Source organism: Schistocerca piceifrons, chromosome 2, assembly GCF_021461385.2.
Source record: "Schistocerca piceifrons isolate TAMUIC-IGC-003096 chromosome 2, iqSchPice1.1, whole genome shotgun sequence".
In the NCBI taxonomy this organism is placed as follows: Eukaryota; Metazoa; Arthropoda; class Insecta; order Orthoptera; family Acrididae; genus Schistocerca; species Schistocerca piceifrons.
This window is the reverse complement of record NC_060139.1, coordinates 263,295,339-263,322,189: the sequence shown is the minus strand read 5'-3', so window position 1 is coordinate 263,322,189 and position 26,851 is coordinate 263,295,339. Positions and strand designations below refer to the sequence as shown.

General features: G+C 41.9%; 1 protein-coding gene across 1 annotated transcript in view; it reads left to right on the top strand.

Annotated features, from left to right (window-relative positions):
- LOC124774914 (RNA polymerase-associated protein RTF1 homolog) overlaps positions 1–26,851 on the top strand; it is a 127,931-nt gene that overhangs the window by 28,266 nt on the left and 72,814 nt on the right. Inside the window, exons 7-8 of the mRNA XM_047249589.1 lie at positions 16,941–17,031; positions 20,241–20,323. Of these exons, the coding sequence (XP_047105545.1) occupies positions 16,941–17,031; positions 20,241–20,323 (174 nt within the window). The remainder of the gene's footprint in view (positions 1–16,940; positions 17,032–20,240; positions 20,324–26,851) is intronic.

Genomic DNA, 26,851 nt, shown 5'->3' with positions numbered 1-26,851 from the left:
GCAAGTCCATGTGAGGTGCCGGAGATTTTTAGGAGGGACTGCAGGTCAGTTTAATCACAGGGATGGGATCTTGATGGCAGATGCTGTATGTAGAGGTGTCGGACAGCTGGCACAGACCTTCACTAGCATACTCCTGTCTGTCAAGTACCACTGTGGAAGAGCCATTGTCTCCTGGAAGGATAATGATGGAGTCATCAGCTTTTAGGGAACGTAGAGCCTGGAATTCTGTAGAAGACAGGTTAGTTGACATTATGTGTAAATAAAAAAAGGTCCTTCACCAAAGCAGCATTGATAAATGCAGGTTTAGAGCTGAAAGTGAGACCCTTGCATATTACAGATGATTCAGGAGGGTAGTGTGCTTTAGACGAGAGTTACTGTACTGTTGTGACTGGTTCTTGTGATTGAGTTATTACTGGTCTGGGAGGCAGTTGTGAAAGCTGTGGGATATTAAGGAGGTTGGCCAAGATCGTTTTGTAGGAGAGCAGTGGTGATTGATGGTGCAACTGTTTGGGGGGAAAAAGAAAAAAAAGATAGGGGAAGGTCGTGAAAGGAGACAACATTTTAAAAACTGATCAGACAGAAAGTCACAAGAGATAAAGAAATGCAGGGGATGGCAGTAAAAGTTGATCAGAGTGGTTTGGTGAAAAACACACACACAAAACATTAAAGAAGAACAGGGTAAGTGGAGGGTAGGAAAGAAAAAAAAACTGTCAAATTTGCAAATAAATCGACAAGACACTCGGGAGAAGGCCCTGCAGTGTAGTGAACTGTAGCTAAATTTGTAAATAACAGTGGAATTGTTATATGCAAATTCACAAAAAACAAAAGGCCTGTCTAAGTGCATAAAAAGTGGTACAAAAAAAGATGTAGGGGCAAAGTGTTGATTAATCTGGATGTTGGAGACAAATAAATGATGGGACCACTAGCACAAAAGGTAGAAAACAGATGATAGTTTGAAAAAGACAGATGACAACAATGATAGTTTGAAAAAGACAGATAACAGAGACTGACGAGAGGATTGCATGAGAAGGAATGATGGCCACAATGATCAGTCTCAGCCGCAGATGTTAATCAGCGCGTATTAAAATGTATTCAAAGTACTGCATATAACTTTGGGATGAAAATATGTCTACAAAGAAATTCCAGTATTAACAGAAAATGAAGCTAACAGGAATCACAACGCAATGAGTGTTGAATTTAACAGTGTATCTCCATAAAAGCATTTATGCAATTTCCTTGTTGGCCTTAGTAAATTTATCTGGTTTTTGCATTGTGTTGTGCCTACATTTTGGTCTAGTATGATTTCCAGCAACAGATTTTTTTGCATGGGGAGCAATTTCAAGATCACTCCTATCTCTGTTTATTTTCCTCCACCTTTATAATGTGACATTTTCCTTGATAAATACTGTGTTCTTATGATATACGGTTCGTATTTGTTGTCAGAGCACAATAATTGTCACTAGCAAGTTTTAGCCGTGTTGCTAAGCGTGTTTCGTGCTAACAACAATGGCAATTCGTGGATGGAATAATATGTAAAAGGAACTAGGCAACTACACACCTGCAGCTGGCTGATGTGTGTGACATAGAAACACACAACAGAAAACAGTATTTATACCAGTGTTTGAGCTTTTGCTCTTACCTTAGTAGAAGTATACACAGATTCACACACACACACACACACACACACACACACACACACACACACACCATGCCTGTGGCCACAGATGACTGTTTGTTATCAATAGCTATTGTCTGGGCAGGAGGCGATGTGGAAGGGGTAGGGAAGGACGCTCAAGGCGAGGAAGTGTTAGTGGGATAGTGTGGTGCCGGTCTTGCCACAGATCACTTGGTGGCTGCACAACAAGAGAAAGAGAGTTCAAAGTGTAGAGCATATGGGAGGTAGGGGGAGGAGAGGAAGCAGACTGTCTGCTCTCAGGAATGCCCACTACCAAACAGTGGCAAACTGCAAATTTGGCTATCCAGTAACCAAACATGCTGCATGCAACAACATAAATGACTGCAAGAGCTGCTTCACCATCTGAGCCATTTACATACACCCTTCCAGCACTAGTTTCTCTGAAGTGCATAGGTGAGAACTGTATCTCCAGCATAATACAGTGTTTTCGCAATCCTCTAGCCCTGAACTTCAGCTAACCTGTTTCCCAGTGTCTTACCTCACCTCACACTCACCTCACACACACCTCACCCACACCTCACCACCCTCTCCCTTTCTTTCTTCCCTCCGTGTCTCCCACGTAATCTTCCCCCTTTCATTTTGTTGTGCAGCTGCTGAGTCATCTGCAGAAAGACATGCCTCACACTATCCCACTAACACACACGCCTCATGCGTCCTTCCCTACACCTTCCCCACTGCTATCTGCCCAGACAACTGCTAGCGATAATCAACAATTTGTCTCGCTGTGGCCAGGTGCGTGTGCATTTTGGTTTGAGAGAGAGAGAATGTTATTTTCTTCTGCTGGAGAAAGAGCAAGAACTCAAAAGCTAGTTAATATGAATATTTTTTTCAGTCGATGTTCCTATGTGCCATGCGTCAGTTGACTGTTGGTGAGTGGATGCCTTTCATTTATTTTATGTATGTATCATGCTGACTTAGACACCAATCTCCTTAGTTGGAACAAAGTTCAGTGTTATACAATAGAATGGAGTCCTAAATACTGTTCAATTTCTAAGCTAACATCAAAATTGACCTGTAGTCAGCACGGTTTAAGCAATCGGCCCTTAGTTTCTCATGTCCTTATCTAATTCCCTCAGCTTTGCTTGATTTAATTCAACTTCACTGTATTCCCACCTCCCTTTCCTTTTTTACTTTTGTTGATACTCGTGACCTCTTTTTCAAGACTTAATCTACTCTATACAGCATAGTAGCCCAGCCACAGAACAAAAAAGGTTGAATGGGGGGGGGGGGGGGGGGATTGTGTAGCTGCAAAATTTTGTACAGTGGTAGGAGGGAGTGTCGTATATTAAAAATCCATGTCGGTGGGGTACGAACATCAAGGGGAGGGTGGGGGGGACCCTTGCTGTGTAAAGGTCACATTTTTGTTTTTCTGGAATATCTAGAAAATTATGGTTTCTAGCAAAAATGTTTCCTAGTGCAAAATTGAATTATCTTAAAATTGCCTGCGAAAAAAAGTCACATTCATTTTTTGTCTAGGACTAATAGTTTCGAAGTTGCAGGGGATTGAAAATTGCCGATTATTAAAAATCAAACAGTGTAAAGTCCAGGTTGGAATAGCATCAGTGTAAAGATGGCAAGTTGAGTTGCAGACAAGTACAACTAAAAGAGTTACACATTTGAGCTCTCGGACATGATCCTTCAGAAAGGAGCGCGCGCTCGCACCCCCCCCCCCCCCCCCCCCCACACACACACACACACACACACACACACACACACACACACACACACACACACTTGTGCACACATGACCACTATCTCCGGCCCAGAGAAATGGTGTTTTAATGGTATAAAATTAATGTTTATTGTTAAAAGAAGTGGATTAAGAACAGTTATTAAATGTGCGTACCACATGTAAGTTCAGCAGCGCCATGTTGGGCTATAAATAGTGTTCTGGGGGTGTAAACGGGTGGAGCAGCTGGGGGTGGAGTAGAAGCATGAGGGAAGGTAGGTCACCTAATTGTTTTTCTGCTTTCCCTCCTTCATAGTTCTGCAATCTGAAGAGCAAGCTGGTGATTCATCACTATATCATAAGAAACAACCAAAGGATGTTTCACAAAGTTATACTGAACCTCCGCAATGCAGCTTATGAATCACTGGTGATGCACTGCACAGGTTTGCGTGGGGCCATTTATTTGTCATAAAGTGCATTAATGCTACATGGAATACAATTATGAGTTGTTAATAATAATAATAATAAAATGCATATGAGTAGAGTCAGTGTAATTCTCTGCACTGATAGAGGGGAAATTCTTAGTCATCCTGTACATCATCTCCAGCATTTTTCCAGGAGAGGCAATGTCCCCCACTACAAGCACTGCTCACTTTCCATTTTGCAGATGGACCTTACCCCCAGCATTTCCTGCCCAGTTCTCTTATGTGACTACAGTGGTTATATTGTGGGGTTACTTTCATTTTATTAAATGGGTGCTTATTTGCACTTTTTAAGTGAGCTATTATGTAAAGAAAGTTCAATCACTGGAGCTGTCACCTGTGTAATTAAACACATAGAAGAATCTATAATATAGGTAACATTCTGTCAGTAGTATCCGACAATGTCAATTTCATTGTCTTCGCTATCACTGGCTGGAATGCTTTTCAGCGTGACAGTTATTGAACACATCATCCAAGCCTCAGCTCTTCCATTGTATGAGGAAGCCGAGAGGTGTAAATTGTCTCCCTCTGCAAGAATAAACCTGATGTAAACAAACACAAACGTGATGATTGGTCAGAAGCCATAGCACACGTGTGGTGTTACACTCTTGGAAGTAGATTCTACTTCTATATTAGATATATTATTACGTTAAATGAAACTTTTTTTAAGGTATTCAATTGTATTAACAGCCATCAACGTTTTTCTGAATCACGCATTAGCTACACAGTTTTTATTTAAAAAATTGGGTACAGTCACAGCCTCTGCGGCATTGTACTCGGATTGTATGAAAATGGCTGAGCCTGCTTTCTGTTCCGTAGTGAAACACACATGTGGAATACAGTTAAAAAGTACTGAGAAATAGGCTATTGTTAATGTTTTTCGTAAATTTACGGAGATAATCAGTTTTGAAGTTTTCCCAGTCACTGTATGTAGTACAGTTGATACATAAATCCACATCATAAGTGTAGTGCACTCGATATCATAATGGAATGTTAACCAAATACAGCTGATGATTCTTTAGTTCATATCTCCCCGGTATCATTCTTTGTTTCTCGTTCAGTTTGAAATACCTACATCTTGTAATTATAAAACTCTTCATCATTTTTCATGAATAATACAAGTCTTCTTGTTTCTAATGACATATTGGATGCAAAATTCCTGTATTCATTTCACATACGAATCCTTAATTATCAATGTTTTATGAAAGACTGTTCATAAAAGTTGCTTAAATTAAGGTAACATAACAATTTAATTTTTAAGGCAAAAACGAAAAACCAAATCCTCTTTATTTGGATTATCCTTTTAATACCAAAGAGGTAAATAAGTATGATAGAAAAATGAAAAACAATCATTTTCACATCATCGAGTACATCACACAAATGCTGCTTTTTTACATTTGCTACTGTACCCTTACAATATGAACCCAACAGAACTGATCTGTAGCCAAGTTGCGGGATTTGGCCTGAGAAGTAACGAGATTGTTAAGTTCCCAGACATACTGGAACTAATGCAAGCAGCTTTTTCACATGTCACTGCCAAACACGGGCGGGATATGGAACAGCTCGTCATAAAACAAGGAGAGAAAATACGGCACCTGGTTGGCTTTGTGGACTCTGTTGTTGATGGGCTCATTATCAACGTAGCAGGTGACACTTCCAGAATTTAAATGTATTTATCAGATTCGGGTAAGGAAAGGGCTAAGGGATTACCAGATGACTGACTGTAATTAATACCTTCAGTGGCTTCAGTATTCAACAGCACAGTGAAATCCCTGTAGATGCTTTTGCTTTACACACAGTTCCCTCAGAAAAATTACCCTATGTATTAGTTAGAAATTTTCATCACTCTTGTTTGTAATTAGAATACTGTGTCAGATGAGAACGAGTGCATTTTATGCTTCCTTTGTGGCCACCTAAGAAGTTTGCGGTAGTGCTGGAGTTTCTCGGAGTACTGTTTCATTCTCTTTAAAAATTAAATGACGTTCAAAGCTATATTGTTTCTTTGCTCATCTCTTATTTACATCTTAACTGCAACTGCTCACATCATTGCAGGGTAGGTGGAGCATTGGCTGGCCAGTGCTGTACAAGTTTAATGTGCCGGTAAAGCTGTTGTCCCGCCTTATCGCTCAGTCTTTGTATGTGTAACACAGCATAAAACACATCCTTATGATCGTACTTGACAGTACTGGTCACATCTTCGCTTGCAATCCCCATGAAACGAAATCCAATGAGATTCCAGCAGTCGTGGAAGAATACATGGTGTAATGTTTACATAGGTTTATTGTTATGATGAACAGAGTATAGGTGCTATAGACCTTCAGATATTTCAACATAGGTCAAGCGGCTTGAACATGATCCATCAGACATATTCATACCCACCTTGGGAGAGGGGTATAGTGTGGATGAGTGGTAAGTGGCTTCACTCAGTGCAGTCCATCCTAGAAGTGCCAGCAGTTCCTGAATGGAAGAAAATTATGCATTCTACTAGTAACACAATTAATGGTGAGAGAAGTGCAGTAACTTTGTCATACATTAATTCACACCAATTGACAACACAATTGCACAGCTTTACAGTACACTGCCAATGATAGACAGCAATGAGATGCCACATTTATCAATCCAATCACTTTACCACCAATGCTACAGAGGTCATGACATCAAACTTACAGATTGTACGCTTGTCAGTCATTGTTTATAGAAACACATTTCACATAAAAGCCTGCTTAACAACTGCAATAAGTACTCATTAAATAAACTGAAATTGGTCATTGAAGTTATTTTGTCTACTCTGTACAGGGAACACTGCAGAGGTACAGCTTGTCTGTAAACTGAAAAGTGAGCAGTGCTTCTTGTGGGTTAGGTTGCTTTTCCCGGAAAAATACTTGTGCTGACGTACAGGATACTAAATATGGATTTTTCTCTCTAACAGTGCAGAACAGTGGACAGAGATTTGTGTAGATTCTGTCCCTATGTGGTTCTTGCATTAGTATTATTTGTAGAAAATAACCGCCAACCATGCATGTTTGCACATTGTGTTGCCACTGATTATAATGTGTGCTGCAGAGGATTGGTTTAACTTTGTGAAACACCCTGTAGTAACATCTTGTGATATAGTGAGGCAGATAGTGAAGAACTGACTCCTAACTTTACAACTTTTCAGCTGTCGAGGAGGGGAGCGCATAACCACAACCTGGTGACCCACCTTTCCTTGCGTTTCTACCTTCCACCAACATCCCTGCCACCCTGTTACACACCAGAACATAATTTATCCCCTCAAAATGATTCTGGTGCACTTAGAAGTCGTATTCACATTTAATACTTGTTCTTTACACACTTCATTTAACAGTAAAAAATTAATTTTATACCATTAAAACACTGGTTTTTGTAATATGTGATTTTTCCAACCCTGCAATGCAGAAATCTTGAGTCCTAGAGAAAAATGCATTTTTTGCAAAATTTAATGTGGTGTAATTTTGTACTGGGAATCATTTTCACCAGAAGCTGCAGTTTGAGTTATTCAAGAAAAACATGAAAAGCGACCATTAAATGCCCCCATCCTCACACTCATACCCCACCAGAGGGATTTTTAGTATGTTGTTCATGACACACCCTTACCACTGTAAAAAAAGTTTGTGGTTATATGAGTTCCCTCCCACCCCAATTTTCCTTCGTTGATTGGACTGTAGCTTCTGTATCCTCTGCCATCTCTGACAGAATAACAATGTTGTTGACAAGCCTCAAAGTTTTAATTTTTGTTTCTCAAACTTTGTTGTTGTTGTTGTTGTTGTTGTTGTGGTCTTCAGTCCTGAGACTGGTTTGATGCAGCTCTCCATGCTACTCTATCCTGTGCAAGCTTCTTCATCTCCCAGTACGTACTGCATCCCGCATCCTTCTGAATCTGCTTAGTGTATTCATCTCTTGGTCTCCTTCTACGATTTTTACCCTCCACGCTGCCCTCCAATACTAAATTGGTGATCCCTTGATGCCTCAGAACATGTCCTACCAACTGATCCCTTCTTCTAGTCAAGTTGTGCCACAAATTTCTCTTCTCCTCAATCCTATTCAATACCTCCTCATTAGTTATGTGACCTACCCATCTAATCTTCAGCATTCTTCTGTAGCACCACATTTCGAAAGCTTCTATTCTCTTCTTGTCCAAACTATTTATCGTCCATGTTTCATTTCCATACGTGGCTACACTCCATACAAATACTTTCAGAAACGACTTCCTGACACTTAAACCTATACTCGATGTTAACAAATTTCTCTTCTTCAGAAACGCTTTCCTTGCCATTGCCAGTCTACTTTTTATATGCTCTCTACTCGACCATCATCAGTTATTTTGCTCCCCAAATAGCAAAACTCCTTTACTACTTTAAGAGTCCCATTTCCTAATCTAATTCCCTCAGCATCACCCGACTTAATTCGACTACATTCCATGATCCTCGTTTAGCTTTTGTTGTTGTTGTTGTTGTTCATCTTATATCCTCCTTTCAAGACACTATCCATTCCGTTCAACTGCTCTTCCAAGTTCTTTGCTGTCTCTGACAGAATTACAATGTCTTCGGCGAACCTCAAAGTTTTTATTTCTTCTCCATGGATTTTAATACCTACTCCAAATTTTTCTTTTGTTTCCTTCACTGCTTGCTCAATATACAGATTGAATAACATCAGGGAGAGGCTACAACCCTGTCTCACTCCCTTCCCAACCACTGCTTCCCTTTCATGTCCCTCGACTCTTATAACTGCCATCTGGTTTCTGTACAAATTGTAAATGGCCTTTTGCTCCCTGTATTTTACCCGTGCCACCTTCAGAAATTGAAAGAGTGTGTTCCAGTCAACTGATCTTCCCCGAGGTCGGCTTCTACTAGTTTTTCCATTCGTCTGTTAAGAATTCGCGTTAGTATTTTGCAGCCGTGACTTATTAAACTGACAGTTCGGTAATTTTCACATCTGTCAACACCTGCTTTCTTTGTGATTGGAATTATTATATTCTTCTTGAAGTCTGAGGGCATTTCGCCTGTCTCATATATGTTGCTCACCAGATGGTAGAGTTTTGTCAGGACTGGCTCTCCCAAGGCTGTCAGTAGTTCTAATGGAATGTTGTCTACTCCCGGGGCCTTGTTTCGACTCAGGTCTTTCAGTGCTCTGTCAAACTCTTCACGCAGTATCGTATCTCCCATTTCATCTACACCCTCTTGCATTTCCATAATATTGTCCTCAAGTACATCGCCCTTGTATAGACCCTCTATATACTCCTTCCACCTTTCTGCTTTCCCTTCTTTGCTTTGAACTGGGTTTCAATCTGAGCTCTTGATATTCATACAAGTGGTTCTCTTTTCTCCAAAGGTCTCTTTAATTTTCCTGTAGGCAGTATCTATCTTACCCCTCGTGAGATAAGCCTCTACATCCTTACATTTGTCCTCTAGCCATCCCTGCTTAGCCTTTTGCACTTTCTGTTGATCTCATTTTCGAGGCGTTTGTATTCCTTTTTGCCTGCTTCATTTACTGCATTTTTGTATTTTCTCCTTTCCTCAATTAAATTCATTATCTCTTCTGTTACCCAGGGATTTGTAGCAGCCCTCGTCTTTTTACCTACTTTATCCTCTGCTGCCTTCACTACTTCATCCCTCAAAGCTATCCATTCTTCTTCTACTGTATTTCTTTCCCCCTTTCCTGTCAATTGTTCCTTATGCTCTCCTTGAAACTCTGTACAACCTCTGATTTAGTCAGTTTATCCAGGTCCCATCTCCTTAAATTCCCACCTTTTCGCAGTTTCTTCAGTTTAAATCTACAGTTCATAACCAATAGATTGTGGTCAGAATCCACATCTGCCCTGGAAATGTCTTACACTTTAAAACCTGGTTCCTAAATCTCTGTCTTACCATTATATAATCTATCTGAAACTTGTCAGTATCCCCAGGCTTCTTCCATGTATACAACCTCCTTTTATGATTCTTGAACCAAGTGTTAGCTATGATTAACTTGTGCTCTGTGGAAAATTCTACCAGGTGGCTTCCTCTTTCATTTCTTCCCCCCAATCCATATTCACCTCATACGTTTCCTTCTCTCCCTTTTCCTACTGCCGAATTCCAGTCACCCATGACTATTAAATTTTTGTCTCCCTTCACAATCTGAATAATTTCTTTTGTTTCATCATACTTTTGTTCAATTTATTCGTCATCTGCAGAGCTAGTTGGCATATAAACTTGTACTATTGTGGTAGGCGTGGGCTTCGTGTCTATCTTGGCCACAATAATGCGTTCACTATGCTGTCTGTAGTAGCTTACCCGCATTCTTACTTTTTTTTTTATTAAACCTATTCCTGCATTATTCCTGTTTGATTTTGTATTTATAACCCTGTATTCACCTGACCAAGAGTCTTGCTCCTCCTGCCACCGAACTTCACTAATTCCCATTATATCTAACTTTAACCTATCCATTTCCCTTTTTAAATTTTCTAACCTACCTGCCCGATTAGGGGATCTGACATTCCACACTCCGATCCGTAGAACGCCAGTTTTCTTTCTGCTGATAACGACGTCCTCCTGAGTAGTCCCCGCCCGGAGATCCGAATGGGGGACTATTTTACGTCCAGAATATTTTACCCAAGAGGATGCCATCATCATTTAACCATACAGTAAAGCTGCATGCCCTCGGGAAAAATTACAGCCGTAGTTTCCCCTTTCTTTCAGCCGTTCGCAGTACCAGCACAGCAAGGCCGTTTTGGTTAGTGTTACAAGGCCAGATCAGTCAATCATCCAGACTGTTGCCCCTGCAACTACTGAAAAGGCTGCTGCCCCTCTTCAGGAACCATGCATTTGTCTGGCCTCTCAACAGATACCCGTCCGTTGTGATTGCATCTACGGTACGGCTATCTGTATCGCTGAGGCATGCAAGCCTCCCCACCGACGGCAAGGTCCATGGTTCATGGGGGGAGGCTTTTATCTTTCCAGATTTCTCATTGGTTTCCTTTACTGTTTGCTCAATATGCAGGTGGAGTAACATAAGGGATAAGCTACAGTTCTGTATCACTCCACTCTCAACCACTGCTTCACTTTCATATCCTTCCACTCCAGTAACTGCAGCCTGGTTTCAATACAAGTTGTGACAACCTTTTGTACTCTTTGTTTCATCTTTGCTTGATTCCGAATTGCAAAGCTGCAGTAGTGCAATCAACAGTGCCAAAAGCTTCCTCTACATATTCATAATGCCATAAAAATACACTTGCCTTTTTCGAACTTCACCTTGTATGATAAATTGTGATACCAGTAACCCAAGTATGTTTCTACATTTTTTTCAGCATGGAAACTGATCTACTCCAAGAATGGTTTCTAGCAATCATTCCATTCTTTTGTAAATAATTTGTGTCAGTATTTTGCAACTATGGCTGATTAACATGACAAAATGTCTTGTCCATCATAACAATAAGTTACATTAAAGTATGTCCTCTTTGGGAATGATAATCAATGAAACTGTTCAATTTATTATGTATGCCAAAGTCCACTATGAGTTACAGGTGATAATATGAATCAGATGCATGAAATCTGTGCTGAAGAAGTTTGAAGAAATGTGCTGATATTTGTAATCTCAACTTTTATTAGTAATTATAAGTTTTCTGGAGGCAGACATCTTCCAACAGACTGATGTTCAAAACCAGCTATAGAACATGCATATAAATCGGTCACTTAAGTATCATACTCAGTTTCACAACTTCAGTCAAATGGTTTAAGCACAGGCAAAATGTCTACTCTGTCATCTGCACCTGTAATAGACATGCCACACAGCGGTCCACTTGCCAGTGTGTTACCCAGTCTACTATTGGTTAATGCAGTAGTATTTGGAAGTGTAGAAATAGTGACTACGTTATCAGGACATTTTTCATGTTTTGATCTTTTTTTCAAAATATCACAGCAAAGAGCTTGGAATAGAAGAGATTTGTTTCACAGTATTGAAGATGTAGTAGTTATAGCTCTGAAAGTTTGAAGGAGGGGATATGGGCAGGTGTATTGCAGAGGGCAGCACACGAACAGGATGGGAGACAAGAATAGGGAGGAGGAAACGGGGGGTGGAAACTGTTGGGAGGAGGGTGTGGGGACAGTACGTTGCGGTAGGTTGAGGCTGGGATAATTTAGGGAGTGGAGAATGTGTTGTAAGGCTAACTCCTATCAGTGCAGTTCAGAAAAGCTTCTGGTGTAGGGGAGGATCCAGATAGTTCAGGTAGCGAAGCTGTCATTGAAATCAAGCATGTTATGTTCAGCTGCAATGCGGTTGGTAGCCACAGCATATATTAAAAAAACAGTACAATGATAGCAACAGAGCTGGTATGACACAGTGAAGAGGTACGATGAGCGTGTAATGACTGGAATAGGACGTGCTGGGTGGGTGGATTAGTGAGATGTTGTACCTGGGTCTTCCACAGGGATTTGACCCTTGTGGCAAGGGGCTGGGACTTGGAGTGGCATAGGGATGGACTAGGATGTTGGGTGGGTTGAAAGACCACCACCTTAGTAGGGGTGAGAAGCATCTTGGGTAGGATGTCCCTCATTTAAAGGCATGATGATACATAATCAAAGCCCTGATGAAGGATGTTGTTCTGTTTTTCCAGTCTGGGGTGGTATTGGGTGACAAATGGGGCACTCCCTTGTAACTACTTCTTGGGGGTGGCAGGTAATTGGAGACACAGGCACAGGAGATCTATTTCTGGACTAGGTCTGGAGGATAGTGCCTGACTGTGAAGGCCTCTTTGAGACCCTCAGTATATGGGGCAAGGGAGTTCTTGTCACTGCAGATATGCAATCCCTGGGGGATTTTTTTGGTTTGGAAGAGATGACAGCTGTCTAAATACAGATACTGTCATTGATTGGCAAGTTTAATGTGCACAAAAGTCTGGACAGAGCCATCAGAGAGGCAGAGGTCAACATCCAGGAAGGTGGCATGCTGGATTGAGGGGGGCCAGGTGAAGTGGGTGGAAGAGAAGGTGTTGAGGTTGTGAAGGAATGAAGACAAGAGTGTCTTGGCCCTGAGTCTAGTTCATGAATATATCATCAATGAACCTGAACCAGACAAGGGGTTTGGTAGTTTGGGAGGCAAGGGAGGTCTCCTTTAGATATCCTATAAACAGGGTGACTTAGGGTTCCATTCAGGTGCCCATGGCCATGCCGAAGATTTGTTTGTATACCTTACCTTCAAAGGAGAGGTAGCTGTGAGTTAGAATAGAGTGGATAAGGTGTATGAGGAATGAGGTAGTGGGTTTAGAGTTGGAAGGATGTTGAGAAATAGTATTCAATAGTGATGAGGCCATGGTCATGGGGATGTTGGTGTTAAGGGTATTAGCATCAACAGTGACGATTAGGGATCCAGGGTTGGGAATGGTGGAGAGAGGCATCACCATCCTTCTCCTCAGATCACCAACCTTTTAGTGGAATAAAGAACAACCATGCACAGCCTCAAAACAAATGCTGACCTAATCATCCTACCTGCAAACAAAGGTTCCAGCACTGTTGTTATGAATTGCAGTGACTACCTGGTGGAAGGCATCTGCCAGTTATGCACCTCCTCCACCTACAAACTCTCCCAGAGTGATACCACCTCCGAAGTCCAGCATAATATCCAATGCCTACTTAAAGCCTCAGGCCATTCCCAGAACCTCTGCGCTGAATCCATTTCCCTCCTCACACCTACCGAGCAAGGTGGCGCAGTGGTTAGCACACTGGACTCGCATTCAGGAGGACGACTGTTCAATCCCGGGTCCGACCATCCTGATTTAGGTTTTCTGTGATTTCCCGAAATCGCTCCAGGCAAATGCTGGGATGGTTCCTTTGAAAGGGCATGGCCGACTTCCTTCCCCGTCCTTCCCTAATCTGATGAGACCGATGACGCCGCTGTTTGGTCTCTTCCCCCAAACAACCCAACCCAACCTCCTCACACCTATGAGACCTTGTGCACCCACCTTCTGCATACTCCCCAAAATCCACAAACCTAACAATCCTGGACACCCCATCATAGCTGGTTGTTGTGCCCCCACTTAAAGAATTTCGGCCCTCATTGACTTACACTTCCAACCAGCTACCTGTGATCTAGCCTCCCACATAAAAGAGACCAACTACTTCCTTCATCGATGCTGCACCATTCCCGTCCATTTACATCCTCGATCCCTACTCATCACTGTTGATGCCACTTTCTTATACGCCAGCATACCTCATGCCCATCATCTTAGTGCTATTGAGCACTACCTTTTTTAATGTCCTTCAGACTCCAAACCCACTACTCCATTCCTCATACACCTTAGTAACTTTATCTTGGTCCACAATTATTTCTCCTTTGAAGGGAAGGTATACAAACAGATATCCTATCTTCATACCTTCACAGCTTCAATCACCTCTCTCCCATTGGCTTCACTTGGTCCTTGTCAACCCTGTGTACCACCTACCTCTACCAACTCTTCCCTGATGGCTCCATCCATGCCTCTGTCCACATGAAACTGACCAACCAACAACAATACCAGCATTTCAACAGCTGTAATTCCTTTCACGCCAAAAAATACCTTGCATACAGCCCGGCCACCCAGGTACGACAGATCTGCAGTGACAAGAACCCCACTTGCCCCATATGCTGATGGTCTCAGCAAGGCCTTCACAGACAAGGACTAACCCTCAGACCTAGTCCTCAAACAGATTTCCCACAATGAAAGGAGTTGCCCCTTTGCCAACCTCTACTATGCAAACTAGAACAACTGAACCACATCCTCTGTCAGGGCTTTGATTACCTATTGTCATGTCTGAAATTAGGGACATCCTACACGAGATCCTTCGCACTACTTCTAAAGTGGTTTGACTGACTCAGTATGCACATATATAACCTGATGCCACTGAATACAGTCCTTGAGGGTGTCACATTTTTTCCTGCCATTGAAACTGACATAAACTACAGTATACTGCATGGTGGAGGCTACTTCGTACCAGTGTTAGTAAATTTGTCATATTCCATTTGTTTATTGATTGAGAGAGAAGTTATTCTTCCTCCTCTTCTCTTTCCTTGCCTTCACCTCATATCTTCACAGCGTCCGCATTTTAATCTCAATTTGACATTGTTAGTGATATAAGGTGGCTGGATGCCCTTCATGTCGACATCCTTCCCTTCCCTGGTGCCCCATCCGTGTTATCAATGTGAAACCAAGAACTTGTTTTTGCAAGTCTTGTAACTGATTCAGGCCATTGGTACTAGTCCAGTATTCATATAGTCAAATGTAGGAAACTGCCTAAAAGCCACATCCAGGCTGGCCTACACACCAGCCCTCGTCATCCGTCCACCAGCCAGATGTGATTCCAGACTGACATGCCTTCCCAAATCCCGTGCTAACATGCTTCCTGAGCTCTCGTATTTTATTCTTGTTACCTCTACATTAGATACACAATGATGGCAGCAAAATTGACACACGGTCTTCTAAAATACCAGTTCTCTAAATTTGCCCTACATATTTGTATAAGAATAATGTCATCTTTTTTCCAAAAACTTCCATTTATGTTTTCCGAGCCTCTATTCTTAAGCTTTCATATGGGCTACACAAACTTACTTTGATCCTAGCAGTGTGTTTCTCAGTTCATTTGATATTTTCTTTTCTGCCCATATAGTGCCCTAGGATTAGTTGCAGTAGCATCTTACGTGTGACTTATTTTATAGATGTACCATACTTTCCCAGAAAGCTTTCAATAAATTTAACTTTTCCATTCAACTTGCCTACTGCTGATTTTGTGTGATCATCCCATGCCATATCATTTCTAACTATTACTGCTAAATACTTACACGGTTTGACTTACCCCAGTTGTTCACCACTAATTTTATAATTAAATACTATCAGGTCCTTTCTCTTGGTTACAGACGTTCTTGCACTTATCCACGTGTAAAGAGAGGTGCTATGTAATACACCACAGATATTTTGCCCAACTCTTTCTGGTATTCTGTACAATTGTCCAGTGATAATACTTTTTTGTACACAGCTGCAATGGCAGCGAACATTATAATGGTGCTGCTGAATGTATCTGATAAGTTCTTTATTTGTGTTAAGCACATTGGAAGTCACATATCACTTCCTTGAGGCTTGCTTGATGTTACTTTCATCTATGTAGAATATTTGCTGCCCATTAAAACATACTTAGTTCTTTCTTTAAAAGATCATTAAGTCTGTTATGTATCTGTGAAGGTACTCCATATAATCAAATCTTGGTTAGTAGTTGACAACACCTAATAGTTCTCAAAAAGTCGGATGGTAAGTATTTTATGTCAAACAGAATGACTTATCTCAGCACAGGCACCAACATTTGACAAGCAGTACAGCCGTAACAAAAGCAGCCTAAGCATGGGATGTAAGGAGCTTGTCTGTAGCAGCGAAAGTGTTAAAGATGGAGTTAAATATTTTGGTTATCTATCTCCTGTTTCCAGTTTCTATACAAGACTCATCCATGAGAGGTTGGATGAAAGGTGTGCAATAGTTCATTGACCAGAATTTTCTAATAATTTTTCACCAGGATCTGACTGTGGAAAGCATAGTGAGCTTCATGCAAGGCCATTTTGTGGCTGAAAGAGTTGTCTTTATTTTCTGTGTCCATGATCTCACAATGGCCACAATCCCTGCTCGTATCTGCTATTGATTGGAGATCTTAAAATAACAAAATGACGTAAAAAAGAAAACTAGTTGTTCTTTACTGCCAGAAAGAAAGGGGGGTGGGCACTTAATTTAGTGCAGTGCACAAACTTTTTAAGTTATAGCTGCTAAAAATGTGCTACTACACATCCTGGGAGCTCTGTATTGAGACATCATTTCTTAGAGCACTTTCTTCCTTTAGAGACCACTAATCTACTTCATTAAAGTACTCCCATACATATCAGTGCTAACAGTATACAAGATGGTATAAAAAAAGTTGCTTTCTTTGAATGAGCAGCATATTCATTACTCTTGGTAAACTGGGTACTAATTTTGCAGTTTCATTTTGTTGTTTTTCTGTTTTTATTTGATAAGATGTGTAGGCATTAAGTCAATGTTTAACACACATACTTCAAAAGGTTCAGTGAACATGGGAATTCTCTTTTTCAGGTTTGTCCATTTACCCTTCTTCACTAGAGTAGTAACTGGATGTTTTGTTAGGATAGGAATTGGAAATAATAATGGCAAACCAGTGTACAGAGTGAGTATACAACACATTAATTATTAACTTATGTAAGCATAAGATCTGTACAAAGGTTCATTGTAAATAGATCTTTCTTCAGTCAGTTTTGGAATTTGCATTGCACTCAATGACAACAAAGCTTATTGTTTTTATACACCTTTTGATAATTTCCAATGTCCATTGCAATTGGTATACATAGTGCAAAACTGTCATGGTGTGAGAGATATTGATTCTGTGCACAGCATTGACAGCACCAGCAATGTTCAAGCGTGTCACTGTCATGGTGCCAGATGTCCATTTTGTTTACAGTATTTGCAACAATGACAAAGAGTTAATAAAAAACTGACAGTAATTTAGCATACCTTACTCCTGATCCAGATCTTCATCGACAATTCCATGATTCGTGCGTGCAGATTTTGCTGTATCCAGGACACACTTTAGCTATATATTTCACCAAATTTGACGCATCTCCCCATGACAACTGATGCAGTTTCTAAAATTGTGATTCGGCACTAAATGAAGTCTAAACTGCTTTCCGTGGTACACAGTCTTAGAAATAACTTCCATGAGGTAATAGTAGTGCAGCTTGACACTGCATCAGCTTCACTCAGCACCAGAACACTGCTGGCATTGGATGATGTTGCATTGTCAGCAGCGCTGCAAACAAAATGGATATCTCACGCCATGACAGTCACATCAAGGATCATTATTAGCTTGTACCAGTTGCTGTAGAACTTTTTTTTCTTTTTTTCTCTCCACATTATAGTTGAAGTGGGTAATATAATTACATGCACTAAATTTACAGCACAGAAATGACAGCAGTGTGAAATAATGATAATAACTTACGGAGTCTCAAATGAAGGCATTATGTTCCGGTTAAGTGAAGATAAAGTAAGCAAAAAAGTATTTTAGGAAAATTAATAAGATGATACAGGCAATAATAAGTTAATCATAACTCCATCTCAAAAGTAGTGACTTGGTTACTGCTTCAAATAATACGCTCAGTCTTCAGTATCTAACATTTCACATTGCTGTTAACAGTATGTTTGTGTATATTAGACAGTCATTGTACACACTGGTAACTGTAATTTGTATGTCTTAACTTTCTGGTGTTATAGCTGGACCTAATCGTAGATATTAGCTTATCAGCAGTGGACTAATTCACCAAATGCCATCTGTCTATAGAGAATTCTGCGATAATTCTCCAAGCAGACTACACATTATTTATTCAAGCTGCAAAACTTTTTAAAGTTAATGATATGTTTTTGGGAGGAAATTCCTTGAAGGATAAGAGATTTTTTTCTGTAGATATACTCATTTTAAGAAACAAAACATCTGAAACAATTTCCTTGTGCATCACTACCATGTAAGAGTATAGATGGCCACCGCAGAATTTTGATTTTCTTGGCAACCTATTGAAGTAATGTGAAGTTGCCAGATTTGCTTTCCAGTCTTGAAGCTATTTTCCAGCCTGGACGACAGTTACCAGCTTTCTACCATGGAATATCATCTCATCCTCTCATTATGAGATCAGCTTTCCGTGACTTCCATCACATTGTGAAACACACTTTTTAACCCTCTTAAGATGCTGCCCAGGTAAATTCAAAACTGTAATCCTTGTCTACCTGTGATATTCTAATTACCTTTCCTGTGGCATCGCATTTCGATTGCTTCCAACTTTTTTCAGGTCACTGTTCTTTACTGTCCAGGATTCCATCACAAACAGTAGAAAGGAAAGCACCTCATATTGAAATAGATGATGTCACAAAATATTTAAATCTATCAAACATGAATGATCATTCGAAAAATGCCTGAACTAATTATGTCCATGCTCTGGTCTCAGTTGTCTGAGTCCTTGTTTGCTCATTATCAAGAGTGAATATTCAGGACTGGGTATTGTATACAGAGCACAAATGTCAAGCAGGTATGGAATCAACTTTTGATGCATTCCAATGAACCATTAAAATGTAAGGGAGTAATATGTCTTTGGTATACAACAGCATTGTCCGACACTGAGAAATCACTAGTTTTCAGTTCATATTATGTATGTAAATGTACATCAAACACTACACAGCCAAACCTTCAACAGTTTTGTAATGATGAACTTCTTGCCCAGTTTATTTTTGGTTTGGTTCAAATATCTTTTTCTTTAACAGTTGTTTCTGTAAGTTAGAGTAGATGTTTCCCTGCTCTAGAATATCCCATCTACTTGTAACAGCAGCAGCTCAGGCAGAACTTAGCGCCAGAAGAAATAGCTGAAGATTTTGAAGCTTGGGATTTAGGAATATGGGGAAGTAAGTAAGTACAAGAGTAAGAAGAATATGAACAGTGCAGTAGAGAAAATAATTGAGTTACTGAACACGAGCCAGAAGTAACCTAGCGGAACACCTTTCTCTTGGAAAAAGCTTCTTGATAGGCTTCAAAAAATTTGTTGAGCGGAGATAGTTATATCAGATGCGAAGAAATAAAGAGTGCAACAGTGGTAAGAAAAGGGTAAGACAAATTGGGGGAAAGAAACACAAAATAACAAAAATACACACTTGAAATCCCAGTTCTCATCATACACACACATTCTATGGTAGCTTCTGATATTCCACAAATATTTCTGCGTTTAATTCAGTCTGCCATATGTTGTTGTTGTTTCAATGTGAAACTGATTTTTTTAAAATTCAAATAATGTCGTTACGGTGAGTTTTGCATGAATTGAGAGAGATAGTTATAACTGAAGCTTACAATCGGTCCACAAAGTGTTCCAGGCTCAGTTCTAAGAGAACTATCTGTAGATATGATTTCTTTATTAGAAATGGACCTATCGTAGGCATTATTTTGTTTGCAGAATGTACTTACTTTATACAAAAGTGCAGAATTCACTTCGACAGCAGTGCAGTAAAGTGAGCACTAAATTTTGAATTTTTAATCGAAGATTCTATTGCCAAAACTTTTAAGTCTGTCTTCCTATCTGGTATTCTGTGAGGTAGTACGTTCTTATGCTGTATTTCAGTTTCATTTTGTTTCTGTCACCCCCTCCCCCTTTGTTTTTGAACAGATAACCATCAGCTCCAAAAGTTTAGTTTCTATTTTCAGCTGTCATCCTGTCCACTGAATTATACTTCCTGCATTTGATAATAATAGATAAGCATGCATATTGTGATGTTAATGCATTTAATGTGTGTTAAAAGTTTTATTTAATATGTCAATTTTCATTAAGTCGGCTTATCTGATTTCAGGTTTGTGAAGTTAGTGGTGTATGCGAAACCGGGAAAGTATACCAGCTGGGTAACACGCGTACCAACAAGGGCCTTAAGTTAAGGTGAGTATTAATATGTCATGCTAACTGTTTTTTAAAGATATCATCCATTGCCTGTCTATAAGATTTGTCTCGATTTGCAGATGAGGTACGATGTAAATCCTGCAGAGAATGAACAGTAGTGAACTAAGTCATAAAGTAGAAAGTGTAGACTGTATTACGGGGAATGAAACAAAGGTGCTTGAAGTCTAGATCAAAAGAGTGAGATTCAGGTACTTTGTGATTTGAGAAGCTCTTCCATTTGACAGAACTGTGTTCCTCTTCCATTTGACAGAACTGTGTCCAAAGCCTTATTCAATTATCTTAATTGAGCACTTAGGTAGTTTTCCGAGGCTAAGAGCCAAAAAAGTAAAGCCACAGTTAATTCATTCCAACACCTTTATTCAGTCAGGCAAGAACTACTGTTAGTTCACATTTTTTACAGTAGGACTGCTGTTAGGGAAGTATGCTGGCAGAAGTAGTTTCTTTTCCCATTCCCACTTTCTTAAACTGCTATAAAGAGAAAAATGAAATGGAGTACACTATTTGTATACATTTCATTGACGTTTTCATGAGCAATGTTGGGCTGAAGAATATTGTTGCTTCAGTACTAATGAAGTTATAAACTCAGTGTTCGATTTGTAAAAAATAGACTTTCCGGTACTGTGTCTTCTGGGGAGGAGTGGGAGGGGTTTAAAATCTAGACTTCATTGAAATATAGGCTTCGTAAAATGTTATTTTAAAGATTTTCTGAGCATTTTTAAAGTGTGACTACAACATTTGTACCAATAAAAAATAAAGTTCTAACGTACCACATCTCAAAATCTGCGGTTATGATTAATTTTTGTCAGAGGTTCTGATATGGGGTACTGGTGCGTAGCATCAAATCAAGCTCTGGCTAAACTGTTTACAAGACGAAAGAAGAAAAGGTTTCCCACAATATTAGTTGTCCCTCAGCACAAAAGCCACTGCAATGTGTATGTGACTCTGTATAATCAAATCAATTCACTGATAATATTGTGTCAACCTCATGACTCCACAAGATTGAGGGCACACAATTAAGGTTATAGAACAACTCGAGGCCACCAATGCAGCCTTCAGCACAGAAACCAATAACTTGGTCCCCTTCACATGGAAGAAATTGTGGTAACTCCTCAGAAAATGAAATTAGGATAAGTGCCTAGGTTCAGTGGCATTCATACCGAATTTCTTGTACGTTTTGGTAACTATACAAGAAAGTGGCTTGCCACGTTTTTCACCAGTACATTGCAGACAGTCAGTGTTCTCCATGAGCTCAAGAGAGCTAAGATCATTGCCATCTTAAAACCAGGGAAAATAAATGATTCCCTGTAAAACATACTATGAAAAGAATAGTTGCTACTCGCCATATAGCAGAGATGCTAAGTCACAGATATGCACAACAAAAAGACAGTCTTTTCGTTGTGCCTATCTGCGACTCAGCTTCTCCGCCATATGGTGAGTAGCAACTATCCTTTTTGTAGTATTGTTACATTCCATCCTGGATTTTCCATTGTTTGATTCCCTGTAAGACTATATACCATGCTCAGCATGATTAAAAAACTTGTGGGAAGATTATTTTATAACATAATCAGGCATGATATGCTTAAATGTATCCCAACTGGCCAGGCAGGGCTTTGTCCTCATCAAAGCTTCTCGGGTCAAGTTTTCTCATAAACGACGGTTCATGCAGGTAGAAGTAGGCTACAGGGGGGCAAAAAAAAAAAAAAAAAAAAAAAAAAAAAATTGAAAACCTCAGCTGTATCCTTACAGTTGCATATGACACAGTTTGGATACTGGTCATGGTACTGAAATTCATGACAGGGGTCCCGTACAAAATTACCAGCAACCTGACACACTTCTAATAGACTCTTTCAAATGATCATTTGTAACAGAAGGAGCTGTCAGTTGAAGCTGAACAATGGTCTTGCCATCTGTTCTGGCTCCCCTGTTATTGAGGTTTTTATGTTGTTGTGGTCTTCAGTCCGGAGACTGGTTTGATGCAGCTCTCCATGCTACTCTATCCTGTGCAAGCTTCTTCGTCTCCCAGTACGTACTGCAGCCCACACCCTTCTGAATCTGCTTAGTGTATTCATCTCTTGGTCTCCTACGATTTTTACCCTCCACGCTGCCCTCCAATACTAAATTGGTGATCCCTTGATGCCTCAGAACATGTCCTACCAACTGATCCCTTCTTCTAGTCAAGTTGTGCCACAAATTTCTCTTCTCCCCAATCCTATTCAATACCTCCTCATTAGTTATGTGACCTACCCATCTAATCTTCAGCATTCTTCTGTAGCACCAAATTTCGAAAGCTTCTATTCTCTTCTTGTCCAAACTATTTATTGTCCATGTTTCACTTCCATACATGGCTACACTCCATACAAATACTTTCAGAAATGACTTCCTGACACTTAAATCAATACTCGATGTTGGCAAATTTCTCTCCTTTACTACTTTGTCTCATTTCCTAATCTAATTCCCTCAGCATCACCCGACTTAATTCAACTACATTCCATGATCCTCGTTTTGCTTTTGTTGTTGTTCATCTTATATCCCCCCCCCCCCCTGCGGGTCCGGTGGTTAGAATAGACCCGAGGTATTCCTGCCTGTCGTAAGAGGGGACTAAAAGGAGTCCCTCCCCCTCAAGGGGGTAGTTAGCACCTGTGTCCGGAGATGGACGGTTCCACGACCTATATTTGCGGTCATTTTGGTTTTTCACTTCTTCTGGTTTCTTCCTTCCTTTGGTTGGTTCCTCTCTTTGTACTTCTCCATCTCACTGTCTTACTTGCTTTTTCCCTTGCCTCCTTCCACTTGCCTCCTTCCCCTTCTCCTTCTCCTTGCCTCCTTCTCCTTCTCCTTGCCTCCTTCTCCTTCTCCTTGCCTCCTTCTCCTTCTCCTTGCCTCCTTCTCCTTCTCCTTGCCTCCTCCTCCTCCTCCTTGCCTCCTCCTCCTCCTCCTCCTCCTCCTTGCCTCCTCCTCCTTGCCTCCTCCTCCTCCTTGCCTCCTCCTCCTCCTCCTCCTTCTCCTTGCCTTCTCTGGTCTCTGCCTCGGCGTTTGAGACAGTCTGTCCTTTCTTTCCCTCTCTCCCTTCTTTTTCCCCTTCTTCCTTCTTCCATGTGCGTGCCTGAAGGCCAACCCACACGTTCGCATGCGTAGCTGGTGACGGGCTAACACGTAATTCCCCGCCCTGGGTAGACAAGTAAGGCACGCACGTACCCCCTGGTAAAGGCCAGGCCCAGGGAGGAGTGATTGCCTGAGCTGACACCCTCCGACCATGTCGACCTGAGGTGTAAACATTCACCTAAGGCGGGAGTGCCCTCTGAGAGGGTCCCCACAAGGAAGGAGCGCTCCATTGGAGATGCTGGTAATCATGGGGGATTCCTCCGCAATGGATTTCTCTTCTTCTTCTCTCTCGACTTATGCCCGAAAACGGAAACTTGACCAGCCACCAGTGACAAAAGTACTACCGCTTGCCCCACAGTTCCTCGTAGTTTCTCGATCTGAGGACGGAAAGGATTTTTCCTGTCAACCCTTTCGTTATCCAGAAGGTTGTAGATGCCATAGCCGGATCTGTCACGTCTTTTACCAGGTTGCGTAATGTTACCTTGTTACAAGAACCTGAGAGTGCCTTTCAGGCACAAAAACTGCTTCGGGGCACACTCCTGTACACGTTCCCTGTCCGGGTGGAGGCTCACCGCACTTTGAATTCATCTCGTGGTGTGGTATATACTAGATCACTCGATGCATTGACTGACGAGGAGATTCAGTCTTTCCTCGCTGAGCAGGGCGTGACGGCTGTCCATAGGGTCATGAAAAAGGTCAACAATGACCTTGTACCGACCCGGACACTTTTCTTGACCTTTGATAGTGTTCAGCTGCCGTCGCGCATCAAAGTGGGCTACTAAGCTATTTCTGTTCGCCCCTATATCCCGACACCTACGCGCTGCTACCAGTGTCAGCGTTTTAATCACCCTCACCAGTCTCGTTCTAATGCACCTAAATGTCACTTGTGGCAGGGATGCCCATGAGGGTGACTGTCCACCTCCGTCTCCTCGTTGTATGAACTATCAGGTTGACCATGCAGCGTCCTCCCGCAACTGTCCCATCTACAAGGAAGAACGCTGTATACAAGAAATTCGGGTCAAAGAGAAAGTTTCCACCTCGGCTGCTTGCAAGCTATTTGCTAGTAGGAAGCCCACGCTATTCCCAGCGGGGAAATACAGTACTGTCCTCGCCTCTCCTCGGACTACCGGGGAGTTGGCGACTCAGACATACGATCTGACCTTCAGCACTACGGTCGTCCGTTTGGCCAGTGCTAAGATCGCCCAGTCGACGTCTCCTCTTCCTCCCGTCACCCCTCAGACACAAGCACCTTCATCAGCTTCTGCCAAGACAAAGACCCAGAAGTCAGATGCACGGGCCTTCAAGAAGGAACCGTCCCATGCAGACTTCCTACGTACCTCAAACTCCCAGCCATTGACCAGTACTTCCACTAAACGACCTTCCAAGAAGGCTCATAGGAAGCACAGTTCTCCACCACGGCGCATTTCTTCTCCTGCGCCACCCAGCGGTTGCCGCCCCAGGCTGTCATCTGTTTCGCCTGGCCGCACCGCTGGTAGCCGAACATCTGGCCGATGAACCTATTGAACCAATGGACGATGATTCTCCGCGTACTGATAGCGGCGGCAGTGCTCGCTCGAAGCCAGGCCCTCAGCGGCCTTCGAGGTGACCCCTTCTTGCATCTTCTTTTTCTTCTCACGATAGCACTTATTCACTGGAATATTCGCAGCATTCGCTCCAACCGAGAGGACTTAAAGTTGCTGCTCTGCTTGCACGGTCCGGTCGTCATAGCCCTCCAGGAAACGTAGCTACGCCCATGCGATCAAATTGCCTTGGCACGCTACACCTCTGTGCGTTTTGACCTATCCCCTGTGGCAGGTATTCCGGCTCATGGAGGGGTTATGTTGCTGGTCCGGGATGATATTTACTACAATCCCATCACATTGCACACCGGCCTGCAGGCAGTTGCCGTCCGAACTACTCTCCCCACTTTTACATTTTCCATTTGTACCGTTTACACTCCATCGTCGTCTGCCGCTACCAGGACAGACATGATGCAAATTGTTGCTCAGCTACCTGCACCATTTTTATTAACTGGAGACTTCAATGCCCACCATCCCCTTTGGGGCTCTCCAGCATCCTGCCCGAGGGGCTCCCTGTTAGCAGACCTTTTCAACCAGCTCAATCTTGTCTGCCTAAATACTGGCGCCCCTACTTTTCTTTCGGACACATCTCACACCTATTCCCATTTAGACCTCTCTATATGTACTACCCAACTTGACGCCGGTTTGAGTGGTATGTACTTTCTGTTACATATTCGAACGACCACTTCCCGTGTGTTATCCATCTCCTGCATCATACCCCCTCTCCGTGCTCAACTAGTTGGAACATCTCCAAATCAGACTGGGGGCTCTTCTCTTCCAGGGCGACCTTTCAGGATCAAACCTTCACAAGCCGTGATAGTCAGGTTGCACACCTCATGGATGTCATTCTCACTGCTGCTGAATATTCCATCCCTCACACTACTTCTCCACGTCGCGTACCAGTCCCCTGGTGGACCGCAGCACGTAGAGACGCTTTACGTGCTCATCAACGTGCTTTACACCCCTTTAAACACCACCCTACAGTAGCGAATTGTATCAATTATAAACGATTACGTGCGCAGTGTCGTCGCATTATTAAAGAAAGCAATAAAGCCAGCTGGGCTGCTTTCACAAGCACCTTCAACAGTTTTACTCCTTCTTCAGTTGTCTGGGGTAGCCTGCGCCGGCTATCTGACACTAAGGTCCACTCATCAGTTTCTGGCTTGACGGTCGCGAATGACGTCCTTGTGGCCCCTGAGGATGTCTCCAATGCCTTCGGCCGCTTTTTCACAGAGGTTTCGAGCTCTGCTCATTACCACCCTGCCTTCCTCCCCCGTAAACATGCAGAGGAGGCTAGGCCACCTGACTTCCGCCCCTCGAATCGTGAAAGTTATAATGCCCCATTCACCATGCGGGAACTCAAAAATGCACTTGCCCGGTCACGGTCCTTCGTTTCAGGGCCTGATTCTATTCATATTCAGATGCTGAAGAACCTTTCTCCTGCGGGTAAAGGTTTCCTTCTTCGTACTTATAATCGCATCTGGATTGAGGGACATGTTCCCGCATGCTGGCGCAAGTCTATTCTTGTACCGATTCCTAAGCCAGGGAACGACAAGCACTTGCCTTCCAGTTATCGACCCATCTCGCTTACCAGCTGTGTCTGTAATGTGATGGAGCGAATGGTTAACTCTCGTTTGGTTTGGCTGCTCGAATCTCAACACCTACTTACCAATGTACAATATGGATTTCGTAGGCACTGCTCTGCTGTTGTCCATCTGGTTACCTTGTCGACCTTTATTATGAATAACTTCTTGCAGACGCGCCCGACCGCGGCTGTGTTCTTTGATTTGGAGAAGGCTTACGACACCTGTTGGAGGGCGGGCATTCT